General features: G+C 52.4%; 2 protein-coding genes across 11 annotated transcripts in view; both read right to left on the bottom strand.

Moving 5' to 3' along the window:
* Nucleotides 1-11,416, bottom strand: part of CPEB1 (cytoplasmic polyadenylation element binding protein 1) — a 92,378-nt gene extending 80,962 nt beyond the window's left edge. For 4 of the 6 annotated variants that reach the window (XM_087856600.1, XM_087856602.1, XM_087856601.1 and 1 more), the window contains exon 1: nucleotides 10,887-10,993. In XM_087856600.1, coding sequence (XP_087712726.1) covers nucleotides 10,887-10,901 — 15 coding nt within the window. In that variant the 5' untranslated portion in view covers nucleotides 10,902-10,993. Of the gene's footprint in view, nucleotides 1-10,429; nucleotides 10,667-10,886; nucleotides 10,994-11,316 lie in introns of those variants that run through there. The other 2 variants (XM_087856604.1, XM_087856605.1) reach the window with 2 other exon arrangements.
* An 8,653-nt stretch (nucleotides 11,417-20,069) lies between these two features.
* Nucleotides 20,070-26,933, bottom strand: part of AP3B2 (adaptor related protein complex 3 subunit beta 2) — a 61,058-nt gene continuing 54,194 nt past the window's right edge. For all 5 annotated transcript variants that reach the window (XM_087856595.1, XM_045812996.2, XM_045812995.2 and 2 more), the window contains 11 exons: nucleotides 26,769-26,887; nucleotides 26,255-26,363; nucleotides 25,854-25,971; nucleotides 25,292-25,475; nucleotides 25,053-25,113; nucleotides 24,629-24,735; nucleotides 24,203-24,431; nucleotides 23,726-23,810; nucleotides 23,412-23,509; nucleotides 20,619-20,757; nucleotides 20,070-20,514 (listed from right to left, as the gene is read on the bottom strand). In XM_087856595.1, coding sequence (XP_087712721.1) covers nucleotides 20,364-20,514; nucleotides 20,619-20,757; nucleotides 23,412-23,509; nucleotides 23,726-23,810; nucleotides 24,203-24,431; nucleotides 24,629-24,735; nucleotides 25,053-25,113; nucleotides 25,292-25,475; nucleotides 25,854-25,971; nucleotides 26,255-26,363; nucleotides 26,769-26,887 — 1,400 coding nt within the window. In that variant the 3' untranslated portion in view covers nucleotides 20,070-20,363. The remainder of the gene's footprint in view (nucleotides 20,515-20,618; nucleotides 20,758-23,411; nucleotides 23,510-23,725; nucleotides 23,811-24,202; nucleotides 24,432-24,628; nucleotides 24,736-25,052; nucleotides 25,114-25,291; nucleotides 25,476-25,853; nucleotides 25,972-26,254; nucleotides 26,364-26,768; nucleotides 26,888-26,933) is intronic.

Here is a 26,933-nt window from a genome sequence, read left to right as displayed (position 1 = left end):
TGAGAACATTAAGGGAATATTTAATACCATGACTGCTCAAGAATACTCAGAACACATGGTCACTGTAATTGTGGCTCTTGTCACACTTACCTGTCGAACTGTTAGCTATATGCACTGTCAGCTCTGGGTTTGCTAAACGGTAAGGTCCTCCACAGTCTTCATCTAAGTGGCACTCAGCGTCCTACCTGCGGCCCTTGCAGGGACTCAATACAGACACGACGGGAGAGGCAGACCCACATCACACCGCTTGCACAGGTGTGTTCTACCACCTCGATCACAACCTCCACTGGTGGTAGCGACTCCTTTCTTCAATGTTAAGATCAAAATCAATATTCAGTCACCAACCCTACCTCTTCTGTCAAAGCTCTAAGCCACTCACAGTCACTTCAGGGTTTGGGGTTTTAAACCCCTTGGACCAGAGACAATTCACATGAATGATAAACAAAGAACTCATAAACAACATAACCTGGTGACTGCAGACCCATAGGTTATAATTACATTTACTGACAGTATTTGCCTCAGATGCCAGGAGACATTCTGGAGACAGAGGATAAGTAAGACAATCCACGCACCCAAGCAGTGAGTCTAATGGGAACACAAGCACATAAACAAGCATATGCTGTATTGTAAGTCTAACAATAAATATACAGAGAAATAACAAGAGCAGTAGGAAGGTGACAAGATTAAAAGGTTTTACCAAACAGTCCTAGTAGGAGTGGGGAAGGCATTCTAGGCAAAAAGAACAGGTACAAAGGCAAGGAGGTATGAAACAGGGATGCTTTTAGGCAACTAGAAGTACACTACTGCTAGAATTTTAAGTCCTATGACCCAGCAATTGCACTCAGGCTCCTATAAGCGAGAGAAAAGATGGGACTATAAAAAGGCATGTACAAGAACAGTCACAGCAGTTTTAGTTATACTCAAGCTCTGAAAAAAAAAAAAAAAAAACTACTGTCATTGTGTTAGTGGTCCCCAAGACCACCTCCGGGTTTGATGATTCACTAGGAGGACTCACAGGACTCAGCATATAGTTGTACTGAGCACATTCGGCTAACATTTATCACAGCCAGAAGATACAGAGGAAAACCAGCAAAGGGAAAATGTATATGGGACAAAGTGTGGGGGAAACCGGGTACAAACTTCCAAGGACCCTCTTCTAAGGGAGTCACACAAGATAAGCTTAATGGCTTAGCTCCCCCAGCAATAAGCTGGGAGGACACACAGGAATTGTTGCCAACCAGGGAACCTTGCTAGAGACTTGGCACCCAGGTTTTTATTGAGGGGTGGTCACACAGGCAGCCTCTGCCTGGAATAGGCTCAAATTCCAGACTCCAGGAGGAGAGCAGGTGTTCAGCATCAATCACACTGTTTGCACAGTTTAGGTGTACTAAGTCACTCCATTGGTTCTGGGAATGGTGGGACTACAGCAATAAACTTGGACTTCATTGCAACTTGTAGAAATCTCAGATAATTAAGTGGGCGTGAAAAAGTCAGACCCAGAAGACTACATGCTACAGGGTTTCATTTTAAGTAATGTGTACTGAAAATGTTCTGTATCTTCATCGGTGTGGTAGTTACTTAGGTGTATAAAAATAATATAAATATATAAAAACTGACCACATTATACACTTACAATTAGTGCCTTTTACTATATGGATGTTCTCTCTCAATTTTAAAAAAGTTCCAAGCGGAGACCAATAGGGATTAAACTCGGCCACTAAACTGAAGCCAGATGATGATGGGCTTTGTGTCCTACCACTAAGGGGTTTGGCCTTTACTATATAGGGGTAGTTCTCCAGGGAGGTCTTGGGGACCCACAGAGGTCCCCAAGACCCTTCCAGAGGTCCACAAAGCCAAAACTACTTTCATAATTCTAAGATACCAACTTCTTTTATCACTATGCTGACATTTGCAACGACGGTACAAAATAATGAGAGTGGGTAAAACTGGCACCTTAGCAGGAATCTAGGCAATGCCAATAAACTATAGTAAACAGTTACTGTGCTCTTCGTGCTCTGGAGTCCCAGAAACAGCCAATTCTCTTACAAATGTCCTTGAGAAAGCAGTAAAAACGTATTAAATCCTGACCCTTGAGTACAGGCCTTCAATATTCCTTGAGACAAATGGGAAGTAAGCGCGAAGCCCGATTGCTGCATATTGAAGTATAATCGTGTCTCAAGGGAAAGTATTTATGTGACTGAGTTTCAGAAAGAATTAGCTTTTTTAATGAAACATCTTTTTTACTTGAAAGAACTGACCTACTATGGTTATCAAACTTTGGGTATTTGGCAAACATTCTCTTGAAAACAAAGTAAACGAGATGCTTCAAATAAAATACTAACAGTCAGTATTTGTTGCCAATGATATATAATTTGAGCTTTGAAGGAAAAAACAGAACCCTGGGAAACCTTCATCTGCCCCCTTCCTCAATACTTTAAGACTTTTCTGATGAGACTGGTGGTGTTATTAACTAGTATGTCAGCACAATGTGTATATGTGCATGTATGATATGTTTACTGTGCAATAGTGCATAACAGTGAACCAGTATTTGTGAAATGACTCAAGTATAGTGTTACAAAATCAGGCATGGGAGAATGATCTATCCAAGATACAAGAGGGATCACTGTGTTTTAATGTAACAGAGTAAGGACAGTACACCCATACGACTTCAGATTCCATGTTGCAACTGACTTTTAGGAAGTTAACACTTGTGGAGTTTTGGTGTAGTATCAAAGAGGAACAGCCACAATTAAACGTAAAGGCTATTCAAATATTCCTCCTCTTTCCAACTACATATCTGCGTGAGGCCAAATTTTCTTCATCTATTTCAACCGAAACAACATGTGACAACAGATTAAATACACAGACTGGAAAAGCCAGCTATCTTCTAATAAATCTGATACTAAAGAGATTTGCAAAAATGTAAAAGAATGCTCACTCTTCTCATTTTCCTTTGTTTTCAAAAATCAAATTCTGTTGGGGCGCCTGGGTGGCACAGCGGTTAGGCGTCTGCCTTCCGCTCAGGGCGTGATCCCGGCGTTATGGGATCGAGCCCCACATCAGGCTCTTCTGCTATGAGCCTGCTTCTTTCTCTCCCACTCCCCCTGCTTGTGTTCCCTCTCTCGCTGGCTGTCTCTCTCTCTGTCGAATAAATAAATAAAATCTTAAAAAAAAAAATCAAATTGTTAATATATAATGGATTTATAACTTTAAATGATTTATTTTTCCAGTTTTAATTTCTAACGGGCAAATATCGGTAGATACAATCCACACACAGAAAAGTTCTTGAAGTCCTCAGTGACGGAGTCCTGAGATGAAAATGTCTGTGAACCTCTGCCTTATGGGGTAGGTGATCAAACTGGCACTTTTCAAAGATCTTATCGGAACATCCAGGCAGAAATGCAAATATCCTGAAAGACTGAAGAAATGCTCCTAAGGGCACAGCGAACTCAGGAAAAAGTTTCAGAAATGCATGTGTGAGAAGGAAGAGGAGCTCTGATGTCGGATCTCAAGGATTTAAGAGATGAACAAAGGGTGGGCCAGTCAAGACGGGTAGGGAGCTATTCTGCACAAAAGTTTGATGGGAAAAAGCTAAGCAAAGCCAGGGAGGCTGGCTGCTCGAGGGGAGTGCTGTACTAAGATAGGGTCTAAACACGGGAGTGACGTGATCATGTTTATGGACAGAGGTGAAAGGTGTGGCAGGAACAACGAACCAAAAGGTGTGAGGGTGTGAGAAAGATGGACCCCAATGCACAAACTGCTCTCTGAATAGGGAGGAGGCCACTCCTGCAATAGCTGAAGGTGAAGAATGTAATCGGAGCCAATTCCAATTGGAGAGGGAAAGTCCAACTCTGTGAATAGCCCAGAGTATCTTTTGGTCCACACAAGAATATATGAGCCTGTATCAGTCTCACATTGCAAAGAAAAAGGTATGCTTAGAAAAACTGAAAATCTTGCTCAAAAATCAACCAGTTAACAGAGCACAAGCACTCAAATCAGGATCCCAGACTCCAGATCTCCTGTTTGTCTGCCTCAAGGCAGCATGAGAAAGAGAGAGGAGGAGAGGAAACAGAGCAGGCCAGCGAACTGCTCTGTGGCAACTCTGAAGCTGCGTGGGAGGCTCTCACAAGGGCAGAGAAATACCGCACTGCTTCATGTGAAACATTTGGAAGCCATGGCATTGAGAGACCTCTCCAAACTCAGGCAGGGTAGCAAGTGCAGGAAAAGCAGCATGACAGGAAAGCAGACATAACCTCATGACCAGCAGAGCTAAATTCAGCTTTGTGAAGTCCAAAATCCAAGGCAAGTTCGAGTTTCATCTTAAAACTCCTAGACTAATGGGCCCCTGGGTGGCTCAGTCAGTTGAGCATCTGACTTCTGATATCGGCTCAGGTCTTGATCTCACCATCATGTGTTTGAGACCCATGCTGGGGAGCCTACTTAAAAAAACAAAAACAAAACCTCCTGGACTTAAGGAATACCTCAGTAGTCATTCCTGGAGGCCAGGGGCACAGAGGGATGAGTTTGGGAGACATACCTATCCAACGACCAAGAATCAGAAGGGTAGGTCTGGGGAACAACGAGACCACTAGTGGGATAGAGCTCCACACAGAGTAACACATGTGAATAGGCAAGAACAAGTGAGGAAGAAGGTAGAAAGGGCAGACTGAAAACACTCCTCCAAGGGAGACTTGACCTAGCGGTAGCAATGGAAGGAAGAAGCAATGAAAGGATGCAGGGGCCAAGAGAGACACACAGTTAGACCACATCAAGGCTTTATAGTTACAGAAACTGCGAAAAGGTTTCCAAGCAAAGGCTACAAGTACGTATTAACCTAGCGTCCTTCTGTACTGGGGCCTCCAGTGACTGAAAAAATTAGAAAAATAAAAACCAAAGCACCCCAAACACAGTTCTTTCCCCCAAGAGAACACTAGAGTCTAGTTGGAAAAAAATAGACTAATTGGGTGGAGGGGATAGAATTAGATTAGCCTCAGGAGATGAGTAGAGGGAAGAAATTGGTTCTGTTTTTAAACCTGCTGGGTTTAATATGCCTCTGACAGAACTCCTTCAGTAGGCCAATCAGAACCATGGGTTCTGAGAACAAGCAGGGCTACAACTCAACCTAAAACTTGGTCCCCAAGAGAGAGGACTAGTGCAGCAGGAATACACAGGCCCTCTGTATAAGGGGCAAGAGGAGCCAACAGAATGAACCATAGGGAATGTGGCATTCAGGGGGTGGAGGAAGCCTGTAAGTGCCAGGACAAGAAAGATCTATCAGACGGGAGGAGGGAGCTATAAAGTCTTAGGAGACAAGTGGAAATTTTAAGTAGAAGGAGATAATCAGAGACCAATACAGCAAAGACCAAGATGCTTCAATTCTAGAAATACCAGTATGGAAATGAAGAGACCTGTGTGCCAGTCCTGGTTCTACCATCCACTCACTGCATTAACTTAAAACAATCACTTCTCATACTGAGCTTAGCTCTCTTGTCCGAGAAAATAGACATTAGAATCTGAGTTTGTTGTCAACCCTGAGTTATATCTGGGAGACGGACAGGTCTCTAATATCTTTTGAGCTTCATAACAATTCTAAAACTAGAGTTAAAAAAAAAAAGTCTCAAGAGAAAGGACAGACTCAGGAGACAGATGGTATCAGAGCCAGGAGCACAAAGCCAGAATGCAGAGAGCGCAGGTGTTAAGTAGTAAGAGATTAAGTGTTCTGTCAAAAGACAGAAAACCTAACCAGCCCTTCAAGGTAACTGCTTTCCTCCAACTACTCCCATACCTTTATCCAAGGAGACTTCAGGCCATGATGCTAAACCCGTCAGGATGGTACATATATCTGCATATAATGCTGGCCAAGAATAAAGAAACCAGTAACGCTCTTATAGTTAAATTACTCCCAGAATCAACAGCTAGGTGCAACTGTGACCCATTTTTCAAACACAAATCAATCTTTAGACCTGTCCTCTGGGGATTCTAAAATTACCTCAAGGCAAATCATCACCAAATGCCTTAAAAATCAAAACAAAAGAGTGTTAACTCACTGTAATCTAAAGGTGCTCCAACCGTACAGGAATATTAAAAACAAAGTGGAAATCAAAGGTTATCCATGCCTGAGTGTTCTTCTGCACTTCGAACACAAAGCTCAACCCCACTTAGTCAGGAATTCCCCCCCCCACGCCTGTGTTATTTAAAAACACTCACATTATACATTAAAGAAACAAAATAATCCCCGACGAGACACTTTTTAAATCCCAGTAACAAAACTCGTGAAAATTATGTTTACAATGCAAATTTAACACTGAAATTTGGATACTGACTTTTTATGGGAAGTCAGATAATTTTCCCATGAAAAATACAAAATATTACATACATGATGTACCATTTCATATTTTTAGTCAGTTGACTATAATTGAGATATGCCTTGTTTTGGGGGTCTTATCTTGAACACGAAAACTTACAGCACTTGGGATCTGTGCTTATAGAAAGGGATGAGCTCTCCTGGGCAGGTATAACCAAAACAGGCAGCAACAAAGGCAGGAAAGAAAACAATGAGCATTTCCAAAGCTGCAATGTGGGAGGCCAAGGAGGCGGGGTCGGCAGTACGCAAAAGACTTAATAAACACTGAAAGGGTGCAATCAACATTTCTTGGCTTCAAATCAAATAGACAGAAGCAAAAATTCTTGTAACTTCCTCTACTCCAACCTCTGGGTCCAACCCCCTTCCCTACCCCTCACCCTCTGTCCCCAGGCTTTCTGGCAAGTTCTCCCCAGAGTCAATACAGCTTAGATACTGCCTAGGAAAAGCAGATTTGCAGAACAGGATGGGATTAGCACAGCTCTTCCATAGGAAAGAAAATAATTTGTTATTTGAGCCTATGATTCTTTTACTGACTCCACCACTAGATACTGAAGACAAGAGCCTACACATTAATATCCAGGTTCGGTATGCATTCCTGTCCGAAACTTCACTAATTAATTTCTGCTTTAAATAAATACGTTATTTTAGGGAATGGTCATTTAGCCAAGGGACCTGAAATCAATGAATGAGAAAGTCTGCACAGATATTGCCAACCACATAAACAGTAAATACCAGCAGAGAACTACTTCAGTCACCTCACCCTTCCTCCCCACCCCCAAATTCACAAACACTGAACTCCTAACAGAGTACGTGAACTAAATACATTTGCTAGAGAAGTAGCTGGAGACCAGGTAACCTTCTGAAGTTTCCAACTTTCTAAAAACTTCCCAGACCAGAGGTTTAAAAAAAATAAAATAATAAATTATCTAGTTTGTATTTGAGTCTGCATTTTCACAGAAAAATCCCTTTGGCAAAGGCTCTGAATACGGTCTTCACTGCTTCATGCTTTAAATCTTTTGGGAATAAAACACAGAAATAAAGGTACATATCCCTTTATATCCGCTAGTGCGTCTGTGCACACTGCTGTGAGTCTAAGTTTCACGCAGAATGAAAACCCAGTTTCTCATCCCTGGCATAGGGCTATTTTATGTCCTGGAAGCTTATTCCAGAAGATCTTAGCGCAACACTGCTAAAACCCTTATTAATTTCTCCTGGAAATCTAAGAGGCATGATTATGGGAATTTTAGCTAGGAGAAAAGGTGAGATTTAATAAGCCACACTCTACTTTTAGAGGTCTTGAAACAAGTCTATAATTTCAGATTTGCCTCATCTCAGAAGGAGAAAGTTATTGAAATTTTAAATGTCCTAAAAAAAGAAAGTCTTTTGTGCAGAGGGTTGGGAGGGTCACCCGCACAGTGGGAGGAGCCTGAGTTCTCCAGACCTCCAGCTCTCTCAGGATCAGCTAACCGCTCTGACACACATCGCGGAATGATAGACACAGCACATTCCTCCTGACATCAGTGCTGCTGCACTAATGCTCAGAAGACCCACACTGACTTCCACAGCAACCAGGGGTTCCCTCCCATGCAGTTAAGGTTCACTGCCTATAAATGGGACCAGCCCATAGAGCATCGCATTTCCTATACGATAACTCCTTGACCCCTGACCTACCAGAACACACACAGTATTATACCTTGAGCTATGGCACCGGAAAGACCTCCTATCACACTTGGGTTCTATCCCGTAACAGCCTTGTAACTTGATTTCTGAGCCGGGTCTACCTCATTTGCAAAATAGGGGAAAAATCTAAAAAGAACACTTGAAGACTGAGATCCCGAACTAGCCCTCGGCTTGAATCTCATCTTCAGAGACATGTTACCTTTGATCCTTACACTGTTCATGATTTTTTAAGCGCTACATTTAAAACCTAGACTGGTAGCTTAACTAGGAAAAAAGTCAACGAGCCATCAGCTCTGGGCCCACAGTTTTGTGTGGCAACAAGGAGCTCCTGGCTGCTCCCTTTAGAAACAAACTCTACAGCTGAGTAGCCACTCCTCCTCTCTCCCTGCTTCCCTCATTTATGTTACCTCAGTTCCCTGCAGGGATCTGAGCACACAACCAGTTTTAAGGATTAAAAACAAAGTAAATAGCTTGATGACTCATGAAAATACTTAGTGAGACAGCTAGTATCACAAGCTTACTTGCTAACAGGTTTCGTGTGAAGCCTGGAGTCTTCCTACTTTCACCATCTTCCTCTGCTTTTTGCCTCAAGATCGCTGCCATGGGAGGTGTACCACTGTACAAGACCCTCCCCGTATCGGGGTGCCTGTGGCCCAACCCCAGCTGCAAATGTTTCCATGATCATTCATCACATGCACCAGCTCTGGCTGTGCACACAAGCCTTGGGAGGGGGAAGGCAAGCGTTTTTATATTACCAAGACTGACTTACATATAGGGTAGTCAACTTCCAAATTCTAGTCCTGCAAACTGAACGTGCATGTCCAGGCCACTCAACCGTCAATTCAATCGCTGTGGCAAACACCAAATTCTACAGCAACGTGCCCTGGGAACACAGTGCTGCTCAAAGCCAGCTCCACCAGGAATGACAGAAGACCAGGGGGGAGCCCCTCAGCATTACTCTCCCGAGGGGTTCCCCACAGCCCGGAGCTCCCCTGAGCTCCGGAAGCAGCCTTCACTCCTCTCCTACCCACGACAAAAACCAACCAAGCAGGGAAACAATCACCAATCCGAGGTTTCCAAGGTTTTGTGCTGCCTGTTTGGATTTACTTATTTTTAACCCAGCCTGCATCCCCGGGCTTAAAAGGAGCCTGAGTGTGCAAACTATCCTCACCAGCCGCACTTCCAGCTGGCACACTCTGTCACCTGGGGGGGGGGGGGGATCAGAGGCAGGCGGCACACCTGTGCCTCCCAGAGAGGCAACTGGCCCAATTGCCCCTCGCCCCAACAGATGACGCAGAGCAGCAGTTTACTCAGGTGCCAGAACAGGGAGTGAGGCGGCGGAGCGGTAGCCAGGGAGACCAGAGGCAGTTGCCAGAGAAATGCAGCGCGGAGCACCGGCTGCGGGGTGGAGGGGGGTGCGCGTGGGGGAGGGGAGGGGCTCCCTGCTGGGCCTCCAGAAGCACCCCCTGGCTTCTCAGCGCTCTCACGGAGGCTGTGGTGCTTCGGGGCTTCTTCCCAAGCGCAATGCTGCTGGCGGGCACGTGCAGGGGGCCGAGGCCTGCAAGGTGCACCCTGCCAGCCGCCAGCGCCAGGTGTGCCTCGGCCTCCCGAAGGCCCCTGGGCCCCTCATGAGGCCTCTGGCTTGGCCCGGAGCCCCCTGCGGACGCAGCTACAAATTCAGGGGTGAGTGAACGACAAACAACACCCGCTCCAAAAAGCAGCCCAGGAAGCCACCCAAGTGGCTCAGCCAGAGGTGCGTGACCAGTCCTTGGTCCGGACTGACCCAAGTTCAGGGGTTCAGGACTGGCCCAGGCCTTCCTGGCCAGCTGCCCCCCATCTGCAGCTCCGCCAAACCTGAGGCCAGAGCTGAGTCCGCACCCCCTCCTCCCAAGTTGGTGCACCTGGCCCGGAGCTGGACTGACGAGAGAATGACAAAACCAGGGCCACATGCACGACTGTCCACATGCAGGCCGCCGGGTCACGAAAGCAGAGGCAGGTGTGGCCTACCCTCCCTCCCGGCTGCGCAGCCTCCACGCCTGCAGGTCCGCCTGCCCCAGCCGCAGGACCCACCTCAGGGCCGCCGCCTCAGGCCGCCCCCGCGCGAAGCCCGGGCGCACGTGCCGGCCACCCACCCGCGTGCGACCCTACCTAGCCGACCCCGCCCCCAGAACGCGGCTCCAGCACTCGAACGTGTGAAGCCACGTGACCTCCCGGGCCGGGCAAGCGCGGCCCCGCACGAGGGGCCTGATCCCTCCGCCTTAAAGGAGCCGCGCCAGCTGCCGTCGTGGCGCTCTCCAGGCAGCTTAGGCCCGGCGCGGGGGTCTCCGCCGCCCGCAGCCCCGCCCCACCCGGGCCGCCCACCCCCGCCGCCCACTGGGTACGAACGAGACTCGCCGGGGGCGCTGCGAAGCGCGTGAGCTCCTTGCGCCGGCGGCTTCTGGTCTCACGTGCGACGGCTGCGGGAGAAAGAAGTGTTCCCGGCGCCGAGGCGCCCCTCCGTCCGGTGGGCTCCCGTCTAGACATACACTCGAGGCCACCGGGAGTCCGCAGCGCAGCCTGGAGGCCCCACCGGCCGCCCCCGGAGGGCCGCGGCGCCTTTAAGCCCAAAGGCCCTGAGTCACGAGGAGGCTCCCTGCCCCCCTCGCCACACGCCCCTCCACGAGGCCCCACGCCCGCGGGCACGTGACCCGCGCCCCGCCCGGGACTCGCGCTCACGGGGGGGCGGGGAGGAGGGGGACCGCCGAGCCGGCCGAGGCTGCGCGCGGACCGTTAGCTGCGGCGGCCTGGACCGCGCCCCGCCCAGCCCCGCCCCGGCGGGCGGCAGGCGGCGGGCGGCTCTTACCAGCGGGAACGCCATGGGGCCGGCGTGGCCCTGCGGGACGGGCGGGCCGGCCGGCGGGCGGGCCGGCGCGGCGAGGGACGCGCAGACACGTGGGCACTATTTTTGCAGCGAGCCGCGCACAGCGCTGCGCCCCGGGCCGCTTATAAAGCCCCCGCGGAGCCGCCCCCCCGTCCCGTCCGGATGCGAAGCACCTGTGTCGGCCCCGCCCGGGCCCCCGCCCCCGCCCGCCCCGCCCCTCCCGGCAGGCCTGGCCGAGGGCTCGGCCGCCCACCCGGAGCCGGGCTCCAGGACGGGGGCGGCCGCAGCCAGCGCCTAGGAGGTCGGAGGCCCACGCCCGAGCGCGCCGCTCACCTAGTGACCCTGCTCAAGTCACTTATCTTCTCGGGGGCCTCACTTCCCCCCCCCCCCATACGCACAGGGCGCTACTTACAAGCCCCTGCGACGCGGCGGCGAGGTGTTTTGTCAATAGCGCCCCGTGTCCATGCTCCTGTTCTTCCAAGGACCCTTCCAGGGTGGGAGCCAGCCCTGTGCGCCGAAGCCTTAGCCCTTGCCCCTGCCCCCGGGACTCCTAGATCAGCTGCTCAGCGTGCTGGAAAGGGGAATGCGTCGGGGGGATTCCGGAAAGTTCCAAAGACACCAGGGGTCCTCTTTGGACCGCAGTTTCCTGGGGGAAACCGCTTCCAACGCCCCTGCCGTACTGTAATACGAAGCTTCAGGTAGAAGGGACAAGGGATAGGGCCGGGGCCACGGGACAAGAGACACCACCGTGGTCGTGGCTGCTCTCAGGAAAGGCGACCTGGGGTGGCTGGTGCAGGAGCGGACCGGAAGCCCCAGGCAAGCGCAGAGGCGGAGATGGCATTCCAGGCAGGAGACCAAGCAAAGGCGGGGAGGGAGGATTGAACAGAGCGGCTCAATCTGAACAGGACGAGGATAATGTGTGCTGATACCACAGGAGGGAAGCCTGGGCCCAGTTTGTGAAGGGCCTTTATTTTGCATACAGCAGGGAACTATTAAGAATTGTAAACAGGAGAATGGCAGTATCAGGTCTAGTAAGATGTTGCTAGAGACTTAGTAGAGGCTGGGAAGAAACAAGGGACTGGAGCAAGGAGAACAGGGACCAGCGTTTGTAGAGCATTACTAAGTGTTTTACATGTGTTAGCTCATCGTTGTAGCACTACTTATAAAGCATTTATTATGCACAAGGCTCCTCCTGGCAGTTGGGAAAACAGGACTGCTGTCTTCCTGGCAGGCTGGTGAGGCTGGCCTGGATCTAATGGCTAAGGCGGGGGTGGGCAGGTAGCTGCAGGTTTCTGTGGAAGGAGAGGAAGTCAGTGGTCTAACCTACTGTTTCAGGAGGATTAATGGGAGAAGGTGTAAGAACAGGGTAAGAACAGATGGAGTAGAAGTCCACAGGGGGACTCAGAGTGACAATGAAAGTTGGCCAGTCTCCATTCACAGGTATGTCCTCATGCAGGGAGCTTCCTTGGGTTGTTGGGGTCATGGGCAGAGAGGGTAATCGCTGCAGGGGCAAGGCAAAAGAGGGTCCTGGCACCCCATACCCATCAACTATTCTACCTTCTTCCTGCCTAGCCATCTGCCCCCCTCCTCAAGCTGGCCCATTCCAGCCACCCAGAAAACTATACCTTGTGGTTCAGCTTCACTGGGACTCTCCTTCGGGGGGTCCTTCCTGGGGCCTTTCCTTCTCGGGGAGCAGCCCACCCCCAAGGCTTACTCTGGCCCACAGACAGCATAGGACAGCCGCTCCGAGGTGGTGTATCCTTGCTTGTCTTTTTGGGGGTGCAACCTGGTCACCTATAGCACAGGAGCCAGTGAAGGTGAGAACATGGAGAAGGCCCAGGCACGTGGAAAAGGGCGGTTAGCAGAGAGATACCATGCCCGAATGAGGTCCCAGCGCAGCCAGATCTTTCAAGACAACCTGGGTGGTCTTGGGTTTTTTAAATGTGAAGTCTTCCTCATTTTAAATTTAGTCACTAATTCAAATTAAAACAAAACAAAACAAAGCCCAGTATATTCAGGGGCCCCATGCAACTCTCTTGCTGCCAAGTCGCATACATCCTTCCTCCTCCTTGACCCAAAGCTGAGTAAGATAACAATCTGAAACCTGGAATAGTGCCCAAGGGAGTAGGTATCTGGGAACTCTTTCATATTTTAAAACTCCTAGCGTAAGAAAATGAAGGCATCTTTCAGGTGACTTGGAACAGAAATAGCTGCTGCCTAAAATCCCTCTTCCTAAACTTGCTGTCACAGTAACAGTAGCTGACCTTCCCAGAGCACTTACTACATGCTTGCACAGGTCTAAGTGCTCTACTGTGCTGGATGAGAAAACTGAAGCTCAAAAAAAGCAAAGTACCGAGCCCAAGGCTTCCCAGCTAGAAATGGAAGAGTGGGAACTCAAACACAGTCTTCTTGCTTCAGAGCCTTACTCAGATAAGAATAAAACTTCCAGCTCCCTTATGTGTGCACTTCCTTCAGACTGACCCTAGAGCCCAGTGCAGATGCTGAAGGAAGGAAGGGCTGAATCAAAATACAGTCATGGCCTCAGGTGTGGTCATGCCCCTTTGCTCCCTGCCCTCACTTGGCCATGCCTGTAGGTAGAAGAGGAAGAACGGTACCTCTGACTGGAAGGTGTCCACAATCCACAGGGGATGGTGTGGAAAACAGCGGAGGTGGAGATATTAAAGGACTCGGTCAAGTCCCCACAGCTGGTCACTGGCAGAAGTAGCAGGAACAAATAGGCAGCATTATCCATTCTCAGAGTCAACAAACAGCCTTTGAGCCCAGCTATGCCTGGCACTGTCTCTGCAGTCAAGCTCCAGATTTACAATATAGGTTTTAAGTGTAACGGTAATTGGCTGGACTAAGTTTTAAATGCAGGTACTAGGAGGACGGGAGGAACCCTGAAGTTGATTATGTGCTCAGGTGTTCAGTGCTTCCACAGCAGGCAGAGAGCTGAAAAAAGAAAAGAAAGTGCGGGGAGGAAATAATCTTCCTGGTTGAAAAAGATCAGAAGGGGGATTCACTTAGGAACTCAAGACCACAAGGTAAAGTAGGCACACATTCTCTGCTAGACTTCTCCCAAGCTCTGTGCAGAAGAAACCATGTTCTTTGTTTTGGGTTGTTTTTTTTTTTTTTTAAGTCTTTTAAAGTGGGATTTAAAATGTGAATCAGCCCCACCTTTCATCATACACAAATGTAAATTTAAAGTGGGTTAAAGATATAAACGTGAAAGGCATTACTTGGAAATGTTTTAGAAGAAAACATTAGAATATTTATTACCTCAGTGTGGGGGTGAATTTTGTAAATCAGAAACAAAAAGCACAGGACATAAAGGAAAATTGATAAATTTGGCCACATTGAAATTTAAAACTTTGATTTAACAAAAGATTTTTTAAATTTGAAAAAACAAGTCATAAACTGGAAAAAGATATTTACAATGTGAGATCTATAAAGAACTAGTTTCCAGAATGCATAAGAACTTCTATAATCAATGAGGAAAAAGAGACAACCCTATAGAAAAATGTTCAAAAGATGGGAACAGGCAATTGACAGAAACTGAAAACCCAAATGTCCAACAAACATATCACTAGATATGTACCCTCAGCAATAACTAGGAAAATGCAAACAAAACCACAGTAGAGACAATTCATACTTCTCAGACAAAATGAAAAAGTCTCACTTTCCCAATAGCAGGATCACTGCCAGTGAGGGTATAAACTGGCTCCTCCACTTTAGTTTTTCGCTTTTATTTTCTACATTTTCGAATTGAGGGATAACACATATAGTATGGAATGCACAAATCTTAAGTGTTCAGCCTGATAATTTTTTACCTACATATATACCCAGGTAATTGTCACCCACATCAAGGCATAGAATCTTTCCAGAATCCCATAGGGTTCCGTCATGCCTCTTCCCGCTTTATCCCCCCCCTCCGTGAGTTAAATATTATTCTTACTCATTTCCTGACATTCATTCTGCCTGTTGTAGAACTTCATACAACCATTTGGTCTCTTTCATCCCATATGGTATTTGTGAGCCCCACTGAATGTGGTAGCCAAGTGCTTAAGGCCAGAGCCCTGGGCCCAGGCCCCCTCTGAGGACTCTCCTACCACCGCAGGAGTTGGGTCCAGGGCTGGATTGTATTAATTTGTTGGTGAAAGCTAACCCCAAACTAAATGGCTCAAAAAAAACCATATTGCCTTGCACAATTTCTGCGAGTCAGGAATCCGAGAATGACTATGCCGGGTGGCTCTGGCTTGGGATCCCTCCTGAGGTTGCAGATGAGCTGGCGGCCAGAGCTGTAGTCATTAGAAGCTTTGCCTAGAGCTGCAGATCTGCTTCTTAGCTCACTCAAGTGGCCCCTGGAGAAGCCTCAGTTCTTTGCCACATGGACCTCTCCATAGGGTTGCTGGCTTTAGCTCGAGACACGGCACCCGGCCCTCTCCAGAGCAAATAACCAGACGGAGAAAGAGAGACTGGGGTGGAGGTACAGTGACTTTTATGACATCTCAGAAAGGACATACTTCTTCAACATCCCATTGTTCACACCCATCAAGCCTGATGAACTGTAGGAGGCCGTGGCCCAAGGGCGCAAATGGGAAGAAGCAGGGATCCCTGTGTGCTGTCCTGGAGGTCAGCTGCCACACCCATCACAATCGAAGCTGAGGGCTGGTTGTCCTGAGATGCTGGTAAATGGGGTAGGGATGCCTGGAGACATGAGACCTCAGGAGGCCGTGGCCCTTGTTTCCAGTGAAGGAAACCGACACGTTTCAGAATTTAGTTGAGAGAATGCAGTCCTGGGGTCTCAGTCTTGCCTCGTCCTAGGGAGACCCCCGTCTCCCGACCCCACCTCTCCCTGCCTTCCCCCCACAGGTGCAGATGCTGGGCTTCTGGCACATAAAAGCCTCGATCGAGGTCACCTTGCCCAGGCCTTCAAGAGTTCCTTCTTCCGCAGAGCTGCTCCCTTACATTCTCCCTCAGTTAAAACAAGAAGACAATCCTGCTTATTTCCACGCACCCTGCCTCTGCTATCGGGGTCGCTGGTGCCCTAGTGGCCCCAGAGAGCAGCATATATGCCACCATGCCGCCATTGCCAGACACAAGTCCGTGCTGGCCGCCCGGGATCCCACCGCCAATTGGAGTTGGGTGTCAGATTGTTTCAAAACTCCATGATCTCTGAGCAAAATAAAACACTGCCCCAAACAGGAAGGAAGCGTGAGGAGGGGGTGTCGTCACACTCAGCTTCTTGTTTCCATGGGCGCTTCGTGCTAGGAAACCTCATCAAATTGCACACTTGTGATTTGTACGATTTTCTATATGAATATTATACTCTTTTTTAAAGATGTTATATATTTATCTAAGAGAGAGAGAGCACGAGTGGGGGGCAGGGAGGGGCAGAGGGACAGGGAGAAGCAGACTCCCTGCCAAGCAGGGAGCCCAACACAGGGCTCTATCCCAGGACCCTGAGATCATGACCTGAGCCGAAGGCAGATGTTTAACCAACTGAGCCACCCAGGCGCCCCTAAAACAGTCTTTTAAAGATAAAGACAGGGATGTAGGTGTCTGGGATCTTCCCAGAAGATAAGACAAGCATTCTTTCTGAGCTATTGCCAACCTCTGTTCTCCAGGTACCACAGGGAAACCGTGGAGTCTTTCTTTTCAAGAGGCATCTTACAGTGGTAGATCTGAAAAGGGACTAAAGCTGGAGGACTCCTGGCACCAGGATAAGAAGCAGTGAGAAGTTCAGGGGGTACGGGCACCCCCAGCATTGCTCACCCTCCTCAGCACAGCTCCAGGCCCTTCACTGAGGCCTCAGTGATGCCACAGCTTCCTCTACGGTAACGGGGCAGTAAGGATGGGAGCACCTAATGATCAGGGTCCAACAGTGCGGCCCTGAGTGCTTCCTTAATACGTGAGTGGGGTGGGCGATGGGGGAGATAATGGGCTCAAACCACCTTCTAGTAGAAAATCCAAGACGGCATGTTCTGCTTTTACCCCCTTGTTCTCCATACCCCACCCTGGGCTTTGCCCTTCCAGGTACTCATTCACTGTCCTTCTTTTGACCCCGGGAGATAGAACTGAGCAGGCAGTCACAGAAGGAAGACCCAGCTCACCTCCTTGAGGACCCCAGTCCATGAGCACCCTGTCCCCACTCTCCTGCCCACACCCTGAGCTGGGGCTCTCCCAGCCCAGCCAGCTCTGCCGCTGGTGGCAGGCTGGTGGAAGGAGATGGGACCTTTGGGGCTGAGCAGGACTTCTGTGGTTCACAGCCCCGTCCTGGCGGTCATTGGTTCCTAGCTTTGTCACCACAGTGCCTAGGACAGGTTGGCTGCTCAGTCACGGAGGAGGAAGGGGGGATCCAGGCCGGCCTTCCCTCCGCCCCAAGCCCCATCATGTTGAGCTAGAGCAGAGATGGGAGTGACTGAGCAGGGCATGAAGCTGGCTCAGCAAGTTTCAGGCAAGAAACTGGTGGTGAGGATCCTGGCTGTCCAGAGGCCAGGCCCTCCTGTGGGTCATAGTTTTTCTACTGTCCCTGCCTTGCCCAGTCAGATCAGGGAACGCCCTGTCACACTGAGTTACACACACAATACCCATCCTTTTTATCTGCAGGCTATGCTAGGAGGAGGTGACCCCAAAATGCCCAGAAGAAGATGCAAGACAAGCACAGGGGCTCACCCTAGTGCTTGGGTGGGTGGGGGTCCTGGTATGGGCACAGCCTCATAGTGGCTTCCTTAATGTCCCTGGATAGATCTGTTCCCCAGCCACGGAGGCTAACCAGTTGCTGCAGCCTGGCCAGAACCTGAAGCCTTTGTCGGGGGCGCGACTTGGAAGCAACACTGGACTGGGCTCCGGTGCCCAGCCCCTCTCTGTGTTCATTGTCCTCCAGCCTATGGAGGCCCATGGTCAGGCTCGGGCCACACTCAGACCTCCTGGGTCTGCAGGAATGCTCTGCCCCGTTTCTGTCCACCTCCACCGCCTCCCCCCAGCTGTCCCTATGCACTAGCAGAGCCCTAAGAGTGCTGCCTAGTCTGCGCTGCGGTCCGGGGCCCCACGTGACTCCCCAGCCCCGGGCCAGCTTCCTGGCCACCCCATCGACACTGCTAATGGAACAGCGTGAAATCCAGGAAGCCTGAGCCCAGGCCCCTGAGGCCCTGGGGACAAAGCGGCACCACAGTTGCAAAGACTTGGGTCAGTGACAAAAAACAGAATATGATATGGGTTGGAAGAGAGTGATGTCCCCCATGCAGGGAGCCCCTGCCTGTCTGATCGGCTCCCCCCAGTGTGTGCTGGGCGGGCCCGTTCTTCCCCTTGCAGAGACTCGCTCGGATGCTAATGCGGCAGGGCTCGGGGAAGTATGGCCGGGGACCTAGAGTCTTGGGAGACATGAGCTGGGCTGAGGCCTGGGCCAGCTACTCCCTTCCCCTGGCAAAGGTCTGCTCCCCCTAGACCATTAACTCGGCACAGACCAGGCCCCTTCCCCCTCCTGGCTTGGAGGCAGCTGCATCTGCCAGCTCCAGCCGGCACAGCCTGCCCACTGGGGTTCTTCCTTCTCCTGGCCGGCTGCCCAGTCCTACTCTCTGGTCACACCTCACTCTCCTGATCCCCGCCTCTCCCCCAAGCCCAGCACAAGACCATTTTCTCATGAAGGTTTGCGATTGCTAAGCCCACAGCCTGGGACACACTCCAGAGAAACCAGCACAGGGCTGGGACCGAAGTTCCAGCACGCAGGGTTCTCACTCAGGGTTGGAGATCCCAGTGCCTGAGAGGCTGTGGGAATCTGGGCTGTGAGGTCCTGGAGGGAGGTTGGGGGAGATGCCTTACGCACTTCTGGTTCCAAAGGGCGGGGGGGCGTTCTGGGGCCTTTGTTGCACAAATGCTTTGGAAAACCGCTCTCACCATCTTACGCTGTGGGAACTGCTGATTCAGAGACAGGAGAGAGAGCAAGTTGACTACTCCGTCTGCCCTTAACTGGCCGATCAGTCCCATCGCCAAACCTGCAGTGACAAAAACAGTGATCCCAGGGGACTGTGGGGCTCCAGGGTTCTCCAAGAAGCCGCGGCTCTAGCTGCCGTCTGGTGCCACGGAGCCCAGCATGTCCCCAGAGGCAGAGACAGGGTGTCCCCTGGCACTGCTTTGTCCTCCTTCCCCGAGAGGGGGACACACCTGCTACACCTGTCTCTCCCCTGCAGAGACTTGCTCAGGGATGCCTCAGTGGGGAGGTATGGCCAAGGGTCTAGAGCCTCAGTCACGGAGGATAGGAAGCTGAGGCATCACCTCTCAAACCATCGTTTGAGCGTTTTCCTTGTAACCCAGGCAGTCAACATGTTCTGGGCGGGGGAAAGTGTTCCAAAGTCAAAACCAAGTTTGGGTAACACTACTTCAGCCCTTTTGGGGCAGGGACAGGTCACAATGCAAACTGGCATAGTAAAGGCTCTGAGAAGGCCTGTGGGAAATAAACTTGTTTCACTTAAATCCATTATTCCTAAACTTGTTGACCATACTTTTTTTTTTTTTTTGGTAGAACACGTGCTGATGTGTTACTTTTTATACCTTTTGGAACCACTACTCACTCAGCCTCTTTCCTCACGGGGAAAGGCATCAAGGAGGGCCCTGACCCTCACTGCCCCGTCCAGAAGGCTTGTCCCAGCTGCAGAGGCCCTCCCTCTCCACTGCTCAAGTGTGTCCACAAAGCAAGAGCACCTGCCACCGGGACTTTGTGAGAAATGCAGGATCTCAGGCCCCACTGCAGACGCTGACTGGAATTTGCACGGTAATAAAATCCCCAGCTGATCTGATGCAGGGCTGTCTGAGAACACTGCTCTACCTCTCCTGCCACCCCCTCCACGACGGCTGGTTGGGTTGTCTCCTCAGAGGGGGACGGATAGTGACTGAAGAGGCCTCACTTTCGCAGAGCCTCATAACAAGGACCGGGGACCTCTTCCAGCTTGGCCTCCCCGTCCCTGCCTGGATGTCTCTTCCACAGACAGGCCCGGAGACTCGGGGAGGCTCACCTTGGAGTCCAGCCAGAGTCACCCATGAGAGTCAGTCACAGCCTTCCCTAGAAAGTCAGTAATGATCATTCACAAGGGTCACACGGTCACTCTGAGCAGCTTCTCCCGCCCCCCTCAGACAGAACCCAGAAGGAAAGAAAGCTGAGCCAGCATGTAGGGAGAAGACTTTTTATTGGGATTTTGCTACACAAACAGCAGCAGAAAGCCGGGGAGACAAGGGCGCAGCCGCCGGCTCCCTCTGCACGGTCACTATGGAACCCATGGGGGGGGTGCGGGGGGAGCCTGGTAATGACCCAGAGGGCAAGAGGCCCCTGGATGCTATCTGGCATGAGGAATCTGCTAGGAGAGAGAGAAAGAGGAAAAAAAGAGAGAGAGAAGGGGGGGCTAACCGCCCAGATGCCACGAGGGACAGACAAGCAGGGGTCAAAGAGGTCACAACCCTCGGGAGTCACTGGGTCAGAGCCTGCACCACATCCTTCACCAGCATGGTGCCAATCACCATCTTCTCACTGTTGACGGTCAGCTGGGCCGCTCCCGTGGGCCGCGCATCCAGGGTCAGCAGGACCAGGCTCCCACTGGTCAGCGTCCTGCCTGCAAATCTGAGGTGAGGGCAGAGGAAGGGGCTCAGCCTCGGGGCATGGGGCCCTCCTGCAGGGCAGGCCTCCCCAGAGCCCATCGCTTCCCCTCTGCTGGTGGCCGCTACCTGTACTCATCAGATGCCCCACAAGGGACACGACCCAGGTTGGCAACGGTGGTCACTTTCTGCACCACGATGTGGTCACTCCGACAGCCGTCTGGCAGCGTGAGCTTCTCTGTGATCTCGCTCATGCCTGTCAGCTTTCCTGGGGGAGAGGTCACGATGAGGGCAAAGGCCATGTTGGGTCCAGAGGCTGGCACCTGGGTCTGCCCACCGAGCATCCTCAAGCAAGTTCCCCTCAGGCTGGACAGGTCTCGTGCTAAGAGCAGATCTGAATCTCTTGGTCTCAAGAAGGGGCTACTTCCCTCCCGGACCACACCCTCCTTCAGGAAGCCAGCCTCTCCACCCTCCCCCACCTGCCCCCACCCCGAACTCTATCCATGCTGTTGACCAAAGACTGATCTGGCCCTTCCCCACCATCAGACTTCTGGCCCCTTGGGAGGGAGGGACCGTGGACATGGTGGCCAGTCAGCTCGAAGCGGTGTCCTCCACCCCAGCTCCACACGCTCTGGTCTTTGCTGGCTGGCCCTCCAACCCAAGTTCAAAACCCTCCCAGCTCCTGGAAGCTGCGTCCTCACCAACAGATCACTGGGGGCCCTTACACTACTGGTCAAGGCACTGGTCCTCACCAGACAGGCAGAGTGCAGTGGTCACACGAGGCTCTCAGAGGTGGACCTCTCGTTTCACCTGCGGCACGAGCTCCAAACCTGGCCAGGGTTCCTGAAGCCCCCAGGGCATTCACAGCATCCCCACAACCCCTCACTCTGCGGGCCTGAGCTGTCTTCTCCACTCACACACCGGAGGCCAGCCGTGTGACCTCCTCCGTCTGCCCTCCTGCCACCTTCCTTGCAGCCCCTCTGTCCTCCCCCTGCTGCTTCCCCCATTCTTCTCCTTTTGAGAACCGACCTCCCTCCCCTGCTGCTCCCATCCCCTCATTCCTGACTAGTGACATTTCCTTGCCCCTGTACCTTTACTTTCCCCAGGGCCAAGTCTCCAAGTCCTTAAAAAGTCCTCTCCGGAAACAAGACTCTCATCGTGCTCATGCTGTGTCTCCCTCCCCATTCATGGCCCAAGTCCTCCAAAGAGGGCTCCATTGCCTCAAAGCCCGGTCTCCTCCCACCTACTGCAGTTGGCCTCTGTCCCCCCTTTGCAATGACCTGCTCTCTGATGTGGGCAGCAGCCTCCTATCTGCGGGAGCAAAAGGTCTTGGGTCATCCTGGCCTGTAGCCACCCCACCCCAGAGAAGTCTTCTGCCCTCTCTTCTCTCCGGGGTCTCCTTCCGCCTCTCACTCTGTTCCTTCTCTTATCCCTCCCCTCTTGCTCCTGAAGAATGCAGGTTTTCCTCAAGGACACTCCCTGGCCTCACCCTCCCACCCGTCTCTCTCCCAGGGGAATGACTCATTCACAGCTCCAGCTCTCACCTCTGTGCTCATGACTCCAGCCTAGAGGTGTTTCCGGGGCACAGACCCACATCTGCACTTGCTTACTGAAGGCCTCCTGACCTTCCCACATGCACCTCAGTCAGCTTGTCCCTCCTCCCCTGCCTGGCCCATTCCTCCTTCTCCCGCATCAGGAGTTCGGCAAATCACACGCTGCAAGCCAAATCCAGCCCCCTGGCTGTACGGCCCACCATGAATTTTATATTTTTTAAGTGTTGGGGGGAAAAAAATAAAAAGATTAGTATTTCATGACATATGGAAATTATGTGAAATTCAAATCTCAGTGTCCATAAATAGAATTTTATTGGAACGTAGCCACACTCATTCATTTACACGTTATCTGTGGCTGTTTTGTGTTAACAGCAGAGTTGAATAATTGTAGCAGAGACCACACGGTCCACAAAGCCTAACACATTTGCTTTCTGGCCCATCACGGGGAAAGGCCGCCGACTCCTGATCTAGGTGAAGGGCATTGCCGTTCTCCCTGCCACCCTGCCATCCTTGTACACCTCCCTCTCCTCCTTCTCAGGGCAGTGAGTGGCCCACGGCTGCCCCCTTCCCAGCACCACAACCGCCCCAGCCCTGCAATGCCTTTGCTGGGGCGCTCATCCCAGTCCTCACCATCTCTCACCAGGTCCACTGGAACAGCCTTATACGTAGTCACAGGATTTAGGCCAAGGTCACACACCGAGTGAGTGGCGGGGTCAGAATTTTGAGCCAGGACTCATGAAGCCCCATGCTTCTCCCACCTAAGCCGCCCTGCCTCTGCCTGCTGCAGGCTCTCCCAGTGCAGTCCTAGCTGTGGGTGCTGCCGGATTCCCCTTGCTGAAGCCGAGGTCTGAACCTGGCCCCTTCCTCAGACACCTGCAGGGACCCCTCCACTGCTAGGAAACTGAGGTCTACAGTCCCAATCTCCCTCACAGTGCTGGTGGACCCGATAACTTTGGCGACCCCTTCCAGCTCTCAAATTCTGGGATTGAAATCCTTTAGCACAGCAATCAGGGCTTCCAGAAACTAGACATCTCATTTGCAGCTTTATTCTGACTACCCCTCTGTGCTGCGGACTCCTGAGCTCCAAACCAAACTCTCTTCTCTTCCTGGAAACTTTCCCTGACACGTACTCATGATATTTCCCCAAGCGGGAATCTGGTCTAGACTTTTCTGCCTGGCTGAGTCCCACTCTCTCCAAAGCCTCACTGAAGCGCCCCGCCCTCTGTGAAGCTTCTGCTGCAGGCACAAGCACGAGGCCTCCCTCTGTCTGAATGTGGTGAGGTTCCTGCAGCATGACGGCACCGTGAGTTGACTGAGCCCCAGTGGACGGTACTGAGCCCCCTCCCTGTCAACCCCAGGGAGCACTCACCCTGTTCCTTCTTGAACTCATTCTCGCTCATGAACACGGGAGCCATCAGCTCCCCAACGGGTGGCTGAATGGAGACATAGAACTGCCGGGTTTGGGTACTGGGAAGGGTGGGAGGAGACAGAGGAATAGGAAATGAGGCCAGCATCTTGCCCCTCACCTCCCACTTTGCCTGGAGGCAACGGGAGAGCAAGAGAGAAGACCTGAGGGCCTGGGATGGCTTCCAGACCCAGCAGCTCATAATGTGTCCCTGCCATTCTGCTCCCTCCCCTCCCCAGCCCACCCTCCCCCCAGCCCACCATGAGTTGGATACACACCACAGCTGGAAGTTGGCCGCCTGGGTTGAGTCACAGAAATTAATGCCCATTACAGCAGTGGTAGATTCTCCGGGTGCCAAGGACTCTGTGGGTATGAGGCAGGGAAGGGGGGGCACCATCACCTGATAAGTCTGGAACCCACCACTGCCAGAGCCGACCACCCCTCCATGCACTCCCGGATTTCCGGGCCCCTGGAGATGGTTCCTGGTTTTCTCCTTAAATCTAAACACCCTCCCCCGCCCCCGGCCCCTCACCCCATATAAGTCAGTCCTGAAATCACCAAGGCCTCAAGCACCTTCTGCCCTGATACAGACTTGCTTGCTTCCTAGTCTGTCTTGTCTCCCAGGGCATGGTCATATCGGAGGCCCTCTCTGTGCCCTCACAGCCTGGCCCAGCACAGAGAGGGCATTAGCAGCCACAGAAAGACCGACTCTACCCAGAACCCTCCTTCTCCACCATGTCCAGGGTTCTCCATACCGATTTCAGGGAATTCCTGGATGCTGATGCCGGCAGGCAGTTTGGGGGTGCCCACGTGCAGACCCTTGATGGGGGTATCAGAGCTGTTGGAGAAGTGGATGTGCACAGATACCATGTGGGGGTCCCCTGAGAAAGGCTGGCGGCTGAAGGTGTAGTCCACAGCCAGCCCCTCGCCAGCGACACGGTGCAGCAGCTCCTGCCTCCCAGCACCTGACCCTGGGCTCAGCAGCTGCAGGGGAGGAGGGGGGCCAGTATGGAAATGAGCAAGGAGAGAGCCTGTCCCCGCCTTGTCCTCAGCTAGGGTCATCAAGCAACGGGGACTCAATGCTCTCCCCTACATCACACCCCCCCCACACAAGTCCACACTTTAGGATGCACCACAGAGATGTGTCCCTGCCCCAGCAGTCCCTCCCCCATCCCACTCACCGAGGGCACCAGTGGGGAGTCTGTGAGTGTCAGTCCCTCCAGGTCAGTAGCCAGACTGGTGGACACAATTGTGGGGGGAGACACAGGCTGGACACTGGGCGGGGTGACTGTGGGGGTGGATGAGGAAGGCTATGATGAGGGAGAGGCAATGTAGAATTGGCTTGGGTTGAGCAGGGAGCCCAGAGCTCAGGGAGCACACAATTCAGCACCATGGACAGCGAAGCACATCCAGGCGGATCTCAGTCCTTGATCCCAACCCCACACCTGGGGAGGTTGTCCTGCTGCCCTCTCAACCCAGAAATGTGTTCTGTCTGCCCCTCCTACCCCGGAGTCCTGGAGAACCTAATCCAGAGCTCCCACAGACCTTCTTAAGCCACCCTCCTGAGATCTCCTTCCCCTTGTGACTTCTACCATCCCAACTCACAGTCCTCTAGGTCAAGCAGGGAGATCTCCTTGGCTACCGGGGCACTCTTCCCACTGGGAGGCTGAAAGAGAAAAATGGGATGCAGGTGCAGGAGGAGAGCACCCGGCCTGTTCTGGGTTGGGTAGATGATACCACGGTCTATTCTAGATGGTGGGGAGATGAGCCGCCTCACCCAGGACATGGGAAAGGCCCTGGCCCATGAGCCCACCACCACCCCCCTCCTGCCCCAAGGCTCTCACTGTTTTTTTCCTCCAAGAGGCAGGTTCCACCTGCTCCTCCTCTGTCTCCGATGTCCTCTCAGACTCTGATGAGCTACTGCTGGAATCACTGCCCTCGTCTGAGGATGAAGCGTCTCCTTGTGCCTCGGTGACCTTCTTCCTCTTCTTCATCTTCCTCTTCCCACCTTCCTCCTCACTCTGTTCACTGGAGGAGATGGGGCAAATGGGGCTCAGGCCCAGCCTGGACACCTCTCCTTGCCTCACAGAAGAACAGGAGAAGCCAGGAAAGTAGGAGGGAGGAGAGGGAGTCAGCCAGAGGAGCCCCCATGTGGGCTCCGATGCCTGGGCCCCTGGCCCCAGACTGCTTCTCCACACTGCCCCCATGAGGAGGCAGGCCCACCACAGAGACCCGTGCAGCCAGCCAAAGCAGCCATCATGGGAGTGGGCTGGGGGTCTGCAGGACCCACCAGATCATGAGGAAGCTCAGGGGCTCTTAAGAGAGTGGCTTAGGCTGAGCATTCCCCCTTCTTTTCCAGGGGAGACCCTGGAACCCCACCAGCCACCTGGCTGGCTCCCCTCTTACCTCTCACTGCTCCTCCCTTTCTCTTCCTCCTGGTCTTCACTGTCAGACTCACTGCTGGACTCCCCAGAGCCACTCTCGCTGCTGCTCTTACTGTCCGAGGCACTCTCGGACTCAGGGTCTGTGGAGGGACTGTCTCAGGGCCCCTCCCTGTGTACAGACCGCCTTGGGTCTAGAGCAGGGGCTCTGGGACCCCGCCCTGACTCAGCATGGAAGCCGCACCCCCCAGATGCCACCCGCATCAACCAGGACACAGATGGACTCGTATGGGACATGCAATCCCTCAGGCCCACCCCCACACGAAGAGGTCCACAGAAGCAGGTGCACAACCTCGTGCACATGTGAAACCATGTGAAACACACACGTAGGCAGGGGCACAGAGTCCCCAGCTCTGCTGATCTCACCACTGTCCGCAGACTCTGTGGGGCCTGACTCCCCCTCAGAGTCCGAGTAGAAGGGTTTCTCCTTCTCCTTCCTCTTCTCTCGATTTGAGCACTTGGTCCATTCAGGTACCTGGAAATGGGGGTGGGGCAAGAGGAGCATCGAATCATGGTTGGGGCGCAGGAAGGACAGCACGGAGCTTCCACCCTGCACCCGGCCCTACTTGGTCCAGTCTCCAAGAGAGAATAATGGGGGAGGAGATGCTGCTGACACAGGGAGCACGCTAACCGAAGAAGAAGCAGGGTGCAGCACTCAAGGGGAAGGGGAGGGGAAGCACGCAGTGCAGAGAGAAAGCACGGCACACGGGCAGGGGGACCTCCGTGTATTCGCCCAACAGGCCCACGTGGGTCTCGATAAGGGAGAGATCTTCTTCCTGCATGTGGGGAGGCTGTTAGGAGGGCTGGGCCGGCACTGGCCGGGCTCTCTACTATCTGCCCCTCACGCACACACACAGTTCAACCTTTCACCCCCGCTGACCTCCACGTTTCGCACAGATGGGTCTGGAGCTTCCTCTGGCCAGTCTGGGAGCTCCTGGTAGCCTGTGGCTTTGGCATTGAGCAGGTGGGACAGTGAGCCCAGCTGGAAGTGGTCCCGGTCTGGGGGTAGGGTTAGAAGTCAGGCCGGGAGGAGGTGTTAGGAAGT

This window comes from Ursus americanus, chromosome 28 (assembly GCF_024610735.1).
Source record: "Ursus americanus isolate L20-20 chromosome 28, mUrsAme1.1.p, whole genome shotgun sequence".
NCBI lineage: Eukaryota > Metazoa > Chordata > Mammalia > Carnivora > Ursidae > Ursus > Ursus americanus.
The sequence above is the reverse complement of the archived record's forward strand: the minus strand, read 5'-3'. Positions and strand labels throughout refer to the sequence as shown.